At 33.6% G+C, this 13,888-nt stretch overlaps 1 protein-coding gene across 1 annotated transcript; it reads left to right on the forward strand.

Annotated features, from left to right (window-relative positions):
• Positions 1–866: 866 nt before the first annotated feature.
• Positions 867–12,942, forward strand: LOC115423509 (transmembrane protein 265-like). The gene is made up of 3 exons (XM_030140353.1): positions 867–1,172; positions 5,967–6,209; positions 12,464–12,942. Exons 2-3 carry the CDS (start codon positions 5,967–5,969, stop codon positions 12,614–12,616), a joined length of 396 nt encoding a protein of 131 aa, XP_029996213.1. The 5' UTR covers positions 867–1,172; the 3' UTR covers positions 12,617–12,942.
• The last annotated feature ends 946 nt before the right edge of the window (positions 12,943–13,888 follow it).

Here is a 13,888-nt window from a genome sequence, read left to right on the forward strand (position 1 = left end):
TAATATTAGAATGAATGGTGATAAATAACTTAAGAAAAGCTAAATAAAGAGAAAAAAAAATCATTTGGGGACTGCCACAAAAGTCTGGGTCTTTATGGGTTAACAATCAATGGTGTCAAAATTATTTTAATTCAGAGTCCACATACAGACCAATATGATCTAAAGTGCATCAGACTCGTAAAATAATAGCATAATAACCTATAAATAATGACAACTACACATTTTTTGTATTTGTTCCAGTCTAAAAATATTCACCTTTTACAAACATCTTGTACATTCTCATATTCTTCTCCTCAATTCAGCCTGACTAGAAATAGATATTTCACCAGTAGTCAATATGTAATTAAGTAGACATGATGTTTATCATATGAGACAGCTGATTTACTCCATGAAGTTGAAGTTTCAATAATGGGTGTCACCAGCTGTGAAAAAATGTAGTCATGGATTACTCAGAGGGGAATTTTCTTATCTGTTAATGTCTTATCTCCGGGTCAGAGAACAGACGGATAACAGAGGAGGCTAATGAACAATGGAATGTTGATTAAATTATTCTAAAACATGAGTAAATGTGGATGTAAAATGGGGTTGGAGGAAGGTGGACTGACTGGAATCTGCCAATGTGTTTGAGCCCAAGGCTAGACAAGTGCCGACACACACCTCCACCTTCCCCAGGTTGTTTGGAATGTGGTGTGAGAAAACTGAGCAGGAAAGCTTAAAACGCAAAAATTTAACACAGAACACTGAAGAAGAGAGGAAGTGTAAACTGTAAATATGAGGAACGGAATCTGAACAAAAGGTTTGACGAGTATGAGTGGGAGGGAACGAAAGGAAGGAGAAAAAAAAGCCAAGAGTCTGCAGCGAACAGTAAATGGGCGTGGAAGTTTCACAGAGAGTTTCACTCCCTTCTGTCATTCAGCAACTTATATGACACAGAGCTTTCCCATGGACCGAGGAGAGGACGGGAACTGGAACCTGCTCTGTCTTTTGTACCATGTAATGACAGGAGCGGTGTCTCCGTGACCACATGGACTGAACGACATAGAACAACTGTCACCACTAAGAGGACGTGAAGGAGAGGACAAATACAACTGTCAACTATTGACCATCAAGACCCAGAGGATCAACGGATTCACAGAAAAAAACCTTCAAGTTGGATCAGGCGTCAGTTCAAAGTAAGATTTCAACCCTTAAATAGTGTTTTAATATGCTCTGTTTAACCCATACAGACCCAGTGCTACTTTTTTTTTTTTTTGTACTTTCTTTTTTATTTTATTTAAAAACAAACAGAGAAATGGTCACAGGTACATTCAGACATTTACATTTTGTTTACTGTCCACATATTGAATGAAAAAGCCCCATTTTTTCCAGTAGACCCAGTACTACTTTTATGCCAATTCCCAAATTTTTCTCCAAATTTAACATTTCATATGTGTTTTATCACCAGTTATTGTAATATTATCCTCTTTATTTTGTGTTTTTCCAGTAAAAATCTGGTGTTTTCCATTATTTAATTCACTGATCATGTAGGTGTTCATAAAAGCTTAGATTAAAGTTGAGAAAACTGACGAAAAAGTAACTTTTTCAGATGAGATATCAATAATTGAACATAAAAACAAACATCTTCATCCGTGGGTTTTACTGGTGAATCAATATTGTAGAAGATGACAGTGTTTCCATGGTAACTAACTACTGAGCCTCTGAATGTCCAAATGGGCCATGAGAAGATGACAAACTGTATTTTACACCAATTATTTACATGTATTGACAGGATTAGTGGATCAACAGGTATTAAACTGTTTGGATCAGTGGATGGTTTTGGTTGATGGTGGATATTTGGGTCATTATGGGTTAATTTTGGTTTCTATTTAAGTTTGGTTTAAATAAAATTAGCTTCTTTTGTATTCTGAGCAATTAATTCCAAACTTTATTTATTTTATTTATTCTTAATTTTTTTATTTATTTTTTAATTTATTTTGTTCATGGTTGTGCATTTCATCAGTAAACATTCAATAATCATCAAGTAAACAAACATGTACACACCCATGCTCGAAAATGAGCAGGATGAAGAAAATCTTATATTTCCTGCCCCCTTCTAAATAATAATAACCTTAATGGTTAGCCATACACAACTAGCCATAAAATCACACAGTATAAAGTCAGACAAACCAACTAAATACATCCAAAGATAGTACCAACTGAATACAAAACCAAGTGCAAAACTACATATCCAGAAAGTACAAAACATAGGTAAATATAAACCTGATGAAATGATGCAAAAACATTTTACCAGTCCAAAGCAAGTAAATAAATATGTCACAAAATACAAAACAAATACGAAGCCAAATGTAAAACTTACAACTGTTCATATAATCTCATTGTTCTTTCTTTCTACACTTTTTTCAGTTGGAATATGTTTATGTTTATGTTTTTTTGTTCAGATATTATGAGGAAGCTAAAAAAAAAATGCAGGGGGAAAGAATGAGTACATCAAATATGTTTTAAAACCCATTTATTACAGGTTTCATGTTGTGCAGACCTTTCTTAGCAACACCATAGATTGTACTTTATATATCACTAGAGAATGGAGCACTATGGAGCCTCTGAACGTCCAAATGGGTCATATCTGATGATGATGACAGGACGACAAACTGCATTTTATACTAATTATTTACATGAATTAATAGGATTAATAGATCAACAGGTTTTAAACAGTTTAGATCAGTAGTCGGTTTTGGTTTGCAGTGGATGTTTGGGTCTTTATGGGTCAGTTTGTGCTCCTTTAACTAATCCAGACTCTTACATTGGAAAACAGACAACAATGATTAATTGTGAACCACAAATGATTCACAGACCTGTGCAACATTACCTGATTTAACACTTATCCTGCCGATACATTTTTTCTAAATATGCAGGTGCGCTGCGAGCAACGCTGTGATCAAATCTGAGATTAGATATGTTTTCATTTCGCCATAACCTGCTACCAGAGCTGAGGGAGACATTTTCAGCATTTGTTTAACAAGTTCTGCAGGCTTTTTTTGTTTTTGTTAAGGTTAAAAGACAACGCTTTGACTGGGCCCATTGTTGCGACATAAGAGGATACTTTCAGTTTGGCAGTGGAAATATTCACATCGCAGTTTTTTTCTTTCTTCACAAAAGAGTTTGCTGACTGGAAATGATTCAGAGCGTGTTTATACATGCAGGAAACACTCGTGCACAGTGTGAAGTAGAATTATGTTGACCTGCCCAGGGAGTAAACAGTAATACTGTCCAGAAAAAGACATTAAAAACACACTAAATTAGAGACATACTTGAGTATTTATGTTCTGCAGTTTAATACTACTACCATACTACACCTCAGAGACAAATATTGTACTTTTTACTCCATTACATTTGTTTTGAGGGACTAACTCACCATATTCCTGTTGTTACTATATCGCAGGGCTGTCAAACTCATTTTAGTTCAGTTCCACATTCAGCCCGATTTGATCTCAAGTGGGCCAGACCAGTAAAATAATAACAGAGAAAAAAGTAAAAAATATATTATGATCAGGTTTACATCTACAAAGTTTCCTTAAAAATCTGAATAACATGAACAACTTGAATTGTCTTAAGAACAAAAAGTGTAATTTTAACAATATTCTGCCTCGGTTTATCAGTTTATCATTTACACATGTGCATTACAATCGCACAAAACATTTAGTAACAGGCAGAACATTGGTCAAATTGCTTTTACTTTTCTTAAGACATTTCAGTTTGTTTATATTTGTTCAGATTATTCACATTTTTTATAAAAGTGTAGTTTGGTAATGTAAACATTTTCATGTCATTTTACTTTTTTTATGCCAAAAAAAAAAAGAAAATTAGGGGTTGTCATTATTTATAGGTTATTATTAAAACATTTTACTGGTCTGACCCACTTCAAATCTAATTGCACTGTATGTGTCTGGATGTGGAACCTGAATTAAAATGATTTTGACACCGTTGACTGTTAATTTCTTCAGTGTAATTTTTTGCAATTTTTCACAAATTCATCCTGCAGGCCAGATTTGGCCCCCAGGCTGCATGTTTAACACCTGTGCCATATAAGGTGTATAAAAAAACTATACATTTTGAAAAATTACCCCCAGTTTTGCATTTGAAATTTTTGGATTTTTATTTCATGGACGTCAGTAGGTAGGAGATTGGTGGATATGTGTCCAAATTTACAGACCCAGGTTTTCACGCATGAGTGAACAGGGGACAAACTGCACAATCCAAGTTAAAACTGGTTTGTGTGAAGTAGCGGTGGGATTTAAATCCAATCAAAGGTCATGGGAGGGGCCACTGGGTTAGAGTTAACCCTAACCCTAAACTTAACCCTAACCTGTCCTGTCCTCACTGACATTTTCAGGCCTAAACAAGTTGAATTAACATTCAAAGGCAGGAACAGCTGCCATGGGGAAAGAAATGAAACTGACATGGTGGTAAAAGTGTTAATGCTGTAACCTGGGAATTTTACGGAAAACAAGATGGATGCCCATTGGCCCCTCCCATGACCTTGGATTGGATTTAAATCCCACCACTACTTCATGCAAACCAGTTTTAACTTGGGTTGCACAGTTTGCTCCTGCTCACTCATGCATGAAAACCTGTGTCTGTAAATTTGGACAAATCTCCACCAATCTCCTAACTACTGACGTCCAGAAAAGAAAATTCCAAAAATTATCAAATGCAGAACTGGGGGTAATTTTTCCAAAATGTATAGTTTTGTTGTTTTTTTTTTGATACATCCTGTGTAATGAAAATCAATACAAGTTGTTCAGGGTGTCCACAAAGTGTCTTAACGACCTAAAACATTTATTACAAAAGCAACTGATGACATATGTTGATCAGATTTGTTCTATGTACTCAGGGGTTATCCGAGTTTTTAATCACATTGCATTTGTGTATTTCAGGTTCTCTGTTGATCAAATAGGTTCAAATAATCCTTTAACTCCCAGATAAAGGACTGTTGATTTGATTTCAAAACCATGTATTTGGAATACATTTCTCCAAAGGTCAAAAACATAAACAGATACTTATTCAGTATATTATTAGCTGCAGGGAAAAAGGCAATAACTAAATGATGGATGACACAAGAAGAACTGACAATAAATAATTGGAGAGACACAACTATGGGAATTTATAGGATGGAAAGAAGAACCTTCACTGTAAATTTGAAGATGGATTTATTTGTGCAGCACTGGGAGGGATGGGTGAGATATGTGAAGCCTTTGAGATCTGATTTTGCTGAGATGAATGAATGAATATGAACTCAAAAATCCTCTGAAGGAAATTTTTTTTTGTGTTTTTATTTATCTTTATTTACACATTGATTCTTTACTTTGAGATCCTGTATGCCAGGACCATGATGAGCTGCTGGAAATGTTTTTTTTTTTGTTTTTTTTTTCACACCCATTCTCTGGATGTATATAGTTTGTGTATTCGTTTGTTTTTTCAATGTAGGAAAAAATCTGTATTCTTAATTAAAATCTGAATGAAAAAAACAAAAAGTAAAGGACTGTAGATGTTCCTACAGAGTCGTGGTTTTCACCTGCAGCTTCTTAACAATGCATGTAGGAATGTAAACAGACATGGAGGTGGGTGGACGAGGTCATATTTACTGTTACACAGGAAAGTTTATCACAGTCGGGGAAGTCTCATTTTATCATAACATTATTCTGAAAACAACACGCAGATGATTTTCTCATGAATCCAAGCGTTGAACTCTAAATACCGAATTAAAAAACTAAACATTTACCCAGGCAGGGCTTGTCCTCAGATAACGAGTGAAACCGGCCTCCTTTGAGACGTTTTATCTGGAAAAGCAAACAGGACTATCAAGTGTGAAATCCACGAAGCAGCCACTGACACAAATTGTCCACCAGTTTTTGGTCCATCATGCATGCGTTTGTCCTTGAGGTCACCTGTTCTGTTGTGTTTTGCAGATGGCTCGGTCGCCTGAGACACGTGTTGTAATAGACGATGTGGAGGAAATCCCACTGAACACCATCGCAGGAACAGGTAATAATACCACTAATAATAACGTCCAAGCATGCAGCTGCAAAACCGGCAGACGGCTGGACGATGCCTCCTGCTGCAACGACAAGTTCCACAGAAAACTGGCCATCTGCAGCATCATCTGTGGGATCTCCTGCATCGGCATCCTGGCTTTGAAGAACTCAGTCAAGGTATTTTATTGTCTTTTTTTTATTATGTTTTCATTGGAGTGTCAGATATAAACAGCAGTGTGTGTGTGTGAGAATATGTGCAGTTGCAAGAAAAAGTATGTGAACCCTTTGGAATTACCTACATTTCAGACCAGACATCCCAAGAATATTGCTGAATTCAAACAGTTTTATAAAGAGGAACGGTCCAGAATTCCAGCAAACTACAGGAAACTGTCAAAGGGGGGTCAACCAGTTATTAACCCTTTCATGCATGAATTCTGAGAACCTTAGTCAAGATTTTTTTCCTGAGTGTTTTTATTATTCTTTAGGCATAAAAAAGAAAAAACAATGCAATTTGTTAGTCCCTCAGAGTTTAATCAAGGCTCAACATAGTTCTTGGGTTTTAACAGCCATTTGTTTGGACAATCAAATCTTGCGCTTGCCCATCAGTGATGATGCCCAAACAATGCCGTCAGAACTAAAGAAAATAAAATATTAAGACTTAGATTAACTAACAAAAAATATAAAGATTTGACACAAGATGACGAAATAAATGCCCATTAAACGAAATAAAGCACACATATAAAATAACAGGCTTAACTGGCTTCACGTAGCATTCACATGACTTATTAATAAAGAAAAACTGACAAACTTTACCTCACTGGCCGCATAGACTCCAAAGGAATAAAACAGAAGGTTTCACAGCGTCTTCTTAAAGATATGTTTTAAATTTCTTTGTTCAGCTCTTATGAATGGTCCTTTTGCAGATCTTACAGTGGAACAGGTTGTGCAGGATAGCCTCATGCGGCTCATGAAGTGTACAACTAATGTTATCCCCTGAGGGCAACGTGAACATGTGGAACAAACATTTTTGGTTCCCCTCTTACCTCTATGTTTTCAAATCAAACAAATAAAATGTATTTTCTATGAATTTACCGCATTTTGTGAATTATTTATTTATTGACTATTTAAATGAATTATTACTGTGAATGTGTTATGGTTTTAAATATTCTTGAAAATTATGAACTGAATATATGAGTGATGCCTTGGACGGCAGCTACACAATTGAATTTTTTTATGAAGCTATTTTTCATGGAGTTGCAAAAATGTCCACTCAGCTGGACCCCATGCATTTAACCCTTTCATGCATGAATTATGAGAACCTTAATCAAGATTCTTTTTCCCCCTAATTGTTTTTATTTCTCTTTAGGCATGGAAAAAAAAACAAAAAACAATGTGATTTAATTTATTTTAATGATCCTATTTTTCACGGAGTTATAAAAACATCCACTCAGCTGGACATCATGTGTTTAATTTTTGAAACAAAGAAACAATAACAGAAAATGATGAACTGTGTGAAAACGATGGAATGACAACATTTTTAAAGCCGCTAATTTGATGTTTTCTCACATTTCATTATACTCTAATACTAGTTATTACTCACTTTATGGAGATAATATGCAAAAAAAAAAAAAAAAAGCTTCTTGTTAAAGAAACCTGTTAATTACAGTGTAATTACAAAAGCAATTGATTTGCACTCAAACATGTTATTGCAGATCAGGTTTATCAAGAACAAAGTTACAGTAATTATATGAATGTCAGTGTATGAGATGGTGCATAAACGTCCACTGTGTTGGCTGAAATGAAACTAAAACAACAAAACCCATGAATATACAAGGAAACAGCTGGAAAATAACTGTCCACTGGAGTGACCACTATGCATGAAAGGGTTAATTTATGAAGCAAAGAAACATGTATTTACTGGTATACTGTGTGAAAACTATGAAATAAAAACATTCTAATGCTGCTAATCTGATGTTTGCTCACATTTTAACATACTCTAATACTGGTCATTACTTACTTCATGGAAATAACATGCAAAAAAAGAACCTTTTTGTTGTTAATGATAGTCTAATAACAATAACAAGCAATTGATTTACACTCAAACATGTCAGATCAGGTTTATCAAGAACAGCAAAGTTACAGTAATGTTATCAGTGTCAGTGTATGGGATGATGCATAAGCATCCGCTGTGTTGGCTGATATGAAACTGAAACAACAAAATCCATGAATATACAAGAGAACAGCTGTCCACTGGAGTGACCACTATGCATGAAAGGGTTAAATCTGAGGTTCACATACTTTTTCCACCCTGTACTGTAAATGTTATTTATTTATTTATTTATTTATTTATTCATTTATTTATGTATGTATGTATGTATGTATTTATTTGCACATCATAAAACAGCAAGAGAAAATAAAAAAATAAATAAAAAAAAACATTCAAACAAGTAACATCATTGTGTAGGAGAGGTTAGAAGCCAAAAAAGGCTTATGTGATTACCTCCCCAGAAATAAACAATATACAGGAAAAAAAAAAGAAAAAAGAATTAAAAATACAATATAACTGAGTTAAGAATAGAATAGAATAGAATAGAATAGAATAGAATAGAATGTCTTTATTGTCATTGTACAGGTACAACGACATTAAAAAGTGCAATCGTCCTAGGTGCCATAAAAAAAGTATAAATAATGTATATAAAAGAGTATAAAAACTAAAATATAAAAAGAAAACCCTGACGGCATAAATATCTAAAAAGCAGCATAAAAAAAAAAAAGAGTGTTACTAGAAGTATAAAAGAGACATAAAACATCATATACTCTGGACAACATTCAGCATTCCACACAATTAATTAATTTCCAGCAGTATTCAGTGCAATTACGGCCCTGGGATAAAAACTGTTTTTCAGACGGTTTGTGCTGGACTTTAGTGTCCGGAAACGTCTGCCAGAGGGTATGTGTATGTAATAAACTAAAGTAAAAGCAAAAAAAATGCAAATCACATTACAAATCATCAAATACAAATCAAATAATATACAGCCTGACATGTTGTCATGAATTCCAGTCCTTTTCAGATGCTTTTTAAATAATGATGAAGTAGATGTTTGAAGTTCAGGTCATAGATTATTCCACAGATTTGGTCCACTGTATTTAACAGAATACTGACACAAAGAAGTTCAACAGTACGGAAGATAAAATTTGCTTGAATATCATGTAGGATAATTGTGAATAACAGAAGAAAACATAAAGAAATTCTGAAAAACTTTGGGAAGAACATGAGTTAAGTGATCATATTTGGACATGAAGACACAGGTCTGGGAAACGTTCACATCAAAAACTGAGAGAAGTTTGAATTTTTTGAAGACCTATGTTTGCATGTTGTGTTCAATAAAAACATAAAAACATGTCATTGTTTGTGAGGTATTAGTTGAAGCAGACTGTTTGTCTATTCTTGTGACTTAGATCACAGGTGTCAAACATGCGGCCCGGGGGCCAAATCCAGCCCACAAAAGGATCCAATCTGGCCCGTGGGATGAATTTGTGAAATACAAAAATTACACTGAAGATATTAACAATCGAGGATGTCAAAATCATTTTAATTCACATTCCACACACAACTGTTGTTTTACAAAAAATGTGACAACCCTGAAATGTCTTAAGATAAGTAGATGTAATTTTACCAAGATTCTGCCTGTTATTAAATGTTTTGTGTATTTGCGATCATAATTTAAGTTGTAATGCACATATGTATATGATAAACTGATAACCTGGGGCAGAATATTGTTAAAATTGCAGTTGTTTTTCTTAAGATGTTTCCAGTTGTTCATGTTATTCAGATTTTTATAGATGTTAACATGATCATAATTTAATTGTACTTTTTTCCCCTGTTATTATTTTACACTTGAGATCATATTGGGCTGAATTTGGCCCCTGAACTAAAATGAGTTTGACGCCCCTGACTTAGATGAAGACCAGATCACATTTTATGATCAGTTTATTCAGAAATGTAGGTCATTCCAAAGGGTTCACATACTTTTTCTTGCTCCTGTAGCTTGACATTATTAACCCATAAAGACCCAGCGCTACTTTTATATCAGTTCCCAAATTTAATTTTCTCTCTATTTAACCTTTCTTAAGTAATTTATCACTATTTATTATAATATTATCCTCTGTATTATGCATTTTTCCTATGTAAATTATGTTAAACCTCTGGGAAAAAAACAAAACAGAAGACCTATTTTAGTAAAACACATATAATTTACTTAAGTACGTGCATCGTATTGTACTACAGTTTATGAATTTAACACACATGTTGCTATGTACATTTTATTGAGGCAATAAAATCAATCAAAAAACATAATTTATAAATTGTAAAATACTGCAGGGACCATTGATTTTACATACTGTACCTCAGGACTTTGGCTGATTATATATACTTTTAATTCACAAATGTCTTAAATACAGTACTTTTAATTGTAGTATTTACAGTGTTTTATTAGACTATTTCTATTTAATGAAAGGTTCTGAATGTGGAACCTGAACTAAAATGATCGTTAATTTTTTAATATCTATTTTTGCATTTCACAAATTCATCCTGCAGGGCCGGACTGGACCCTTTGGTGGGCCGGATTTGGCCCCTGGGCTGCATGTTTGACACCCATGGATTAGATGCTCTAATGGTTGTTCTTATTCAAATAAAAAATGAATTTTTGCAGATTTCTATCATTATAAGTTATTTAAAATTAAATAAATGAAACTCCCCTTTAGAAAGAATAGACAACCAACAGTGAGAAAGAGAAAGAAACAAAGGACTGAAGAGTCAGAAGAACAGGAAAACCCCTGATCCCTTTGTTTCCCAGTTTCATTATGAGTGAACAGGAAATACATGAGGTCAGTATTAAAAAGAAAAACCCCAAAAACCAGTCAGTTTAAAGTGCGACCTCAGGACAGGCTGCATTGTCTTGTGTCAACTGTTTTCAGAGGAATCTTGTGAAATATGATTCAAAGCCTTCAGCTGTGACCTTTCAGCTGTGCTCTGGACTTGGACGACTTAAAAAACAAAAAAAAAACAAAAACAAAAACAATTAGAACAGATGATCTCAAACAAATTAAATCAAATTAGTGAGGTTCATTACTTACAAAAGGTCTAAGGAACTTGACTTTTCATATATTCTGCTGACAGGACGCTAAAGGACAGACTGTGTGTGGAGAAGGGGCGGGGTTAAATAAGTTCTACTTCCTGCCACTGCTTTTCAAATGTGCAAATGAAGTCATGTATTTGTAGAAGTTTGGTTTTGGTTTTTGCCATGACTTCTTACCACTTGTTTTATTTCTAAGGACTAATTAAGATTACTTTGTCTTGTTGCATATTCAAAATAAACTAAACTAAAAAAAAAATCAAAACAAATCTTATTTATTTGGCGCCAAATCGTAAAACATGTTATCTCATGACACTTTACACAGGCAAGGCAAGTTTATTTCTATAGCACATTTCAGAGTCTCATTTTATCGTATTATATCTAAACTAATATTATCTTATCTCATTTTATTTTAACTATTACCATCTCATTTTATCTTATCTTAATATTATCTTAACTTATTTAACTAATATCTTATTAACTAATATTATCTTAACTTATTTTATCTTATCTTTATATTATTATTATTATTATTATTATTATTATTATTATTATTATTATCTTTATATTATCTTATCATTATTTTATGTAACCATAACATCATCTTATCTCATTTTCTCTTAACTTATATTATCTTATCTTAACTAATATCATCTTATCTCATTTTATTTTATCTTAATATCATTTTATCTTAACTAATATTATCTTATCTCATTTTATCTTAACTAATATTCTTATCTCATTTTATCTTAACTAATATTATCTTATTTTAACTAACATCATCTTATCTAATTTTCTTTTATCTTAACTAATATTATCTAATCTCATTTTATCTTATCTTAACCAATATCATCTCATTTTATCTTAATATTATCTTAACTTATTTTATCTTATCTTAACTAATATTATCTTAACTTATTTTAACTATTATCTTATTTTATCCTAACTAATATTATCTGAACTTATTTTATCTTATCTTTATATTATCTTATCATTATTTTATCTTACCATAACATCATCTTATTTCATTTTCTCTTAACTTATATTATCATCTCATTTTATTTTATCTTAATATCATCTTATCTCATTTTATCTTATCTTAATATCTTATCTCATCTCATTTGATCTTATTTTATCTTAACTAACATCATCTCATCTCATTTTATCTTAATATAATCTTATATCACCTTAGCTCATTTTATCTTATCTTACCTAATATTGTCTTATCTTATGCACAGAAGTGTAATCATTTATTACTCAGCTCCTGGTTCATAACATCCCATTATTTTATTTCAGGCCAAAGCATCAAGTGACCCTGAAAGATCGAAGGAGTTTTTACGACGGGCTAAAAAGTACGGCATCATCTCCATCGTGACGTGGGTTTCCATCCTGGCTTCCATCCCCATCTTAATGGCACTGATCTCATACCTCGTCACTCTGAAAAACTGAGCGGCGTTCCAGCAGATGAGCAGCTGATGGGCTGACGGTGGACGCTGGTGGGACAGATGGCAGACAAAGCCTTTAAAGCTGCTTAGCAATGACTGGACCCCGTCAACACGTCCAGTAAAGACAGCAGCAGTTCCACTAAAGTCACCACCAACACTGTCAGACTGTCATGTACTGTCCTCTACGTTTACACTCATCTACTTCCTCCAGAACACAGGTGTCAAACATGCGGCTCGTGGACCAAAACTGGGCCGCGGGATCAATTTGTGAAATGTAAAAAAAATACTGAAGATATTAACAATCATTTTAGTTCAGGTTCCACATTCAGACCAGTATGATCTAAAGTGGGTCAGAACAGTTAAATAACAACATAATAATATACAAACTAGAAGTACTCGGAGAGCGCAGACCTCCGCCAAGGCTGATCAGTGGCCCCCCCCGTGGGCCCCCCCACGCCAAGGAGGTTATGTTTTTGCCAGGGTTTGTTTGTTTGTCTGTTTGTTTGTTTGTTTGTCTGTCCGTTAGTGTGCAACGTAACTCAAAAAGTTATGGACAGATTTTGATGAAATTTTCTGGTCTGCGCCCCCCCCCCGTGGGCCCCTCCACCCCCGATCACCACCAAAATTTAATCATTTCTTCTTTATCTCATTTCCAACAAACCCTGAAAATTTCATCAAAATCTGTCCATAACTTTTTGAGTTATGTTGCACACTAACGGACAGACAAACAAACAGACAAACAAACCCTGGCAAAAACATAACCTCCTTGGCAGAGAGGTAATAATAATTAAAAACGCACATTTTTCTCTTTGTTTTAGCGAAAAAAAAAAAGGAAAATTACTTCAAAATTAGACTAGCGTTTTACAAAAAATGCAAATAACCTGAACAAATATGAACATGAATGGTATAAAGAGAAATGAGTTCAATTTTAATAGTTAAATAACAACATAATAATACATAAATAATGAAAAACGCACCTTTTTCTCTGTTTTAGTGTAAAAAAAAGGAAAATTGCATGAAAGTTAGACTAACGTTTTACACAAAAATGCGAATAACCTGAACACATATGAAGAACATGAACGGTATAAAGAGAAATAAGTGCAATTTTAAGTTAAATAACAACATAATAATATATAAATAATGAAAAATGCACATTTTTCTCTTTTAGTGTAAAAAAAAAAAAAGGAAAGTTACTTCAAAATTAGACTAACGTTTTGCAAAAAATGCAAATAACCTGAAGAAATACGAACATGAATGGAAAAAGAGAAATGAGTGC

The sequence above is a fragment of the Sphaeramia orbicularis genome, chromosome 8 (assembly GCF_902148855.1).
Source record: "Sphaeramia orbicularis chromosome 8, fSphaOr1.1, whole genome shotgun sequence".
Classification (NCBI taxonomy): Eukaryota; Metazoa; Chordata; class Actinopteri; order Kurtiformes; family Apogonidae; genus Sphaeramia; species Sphaeramia orbicularis.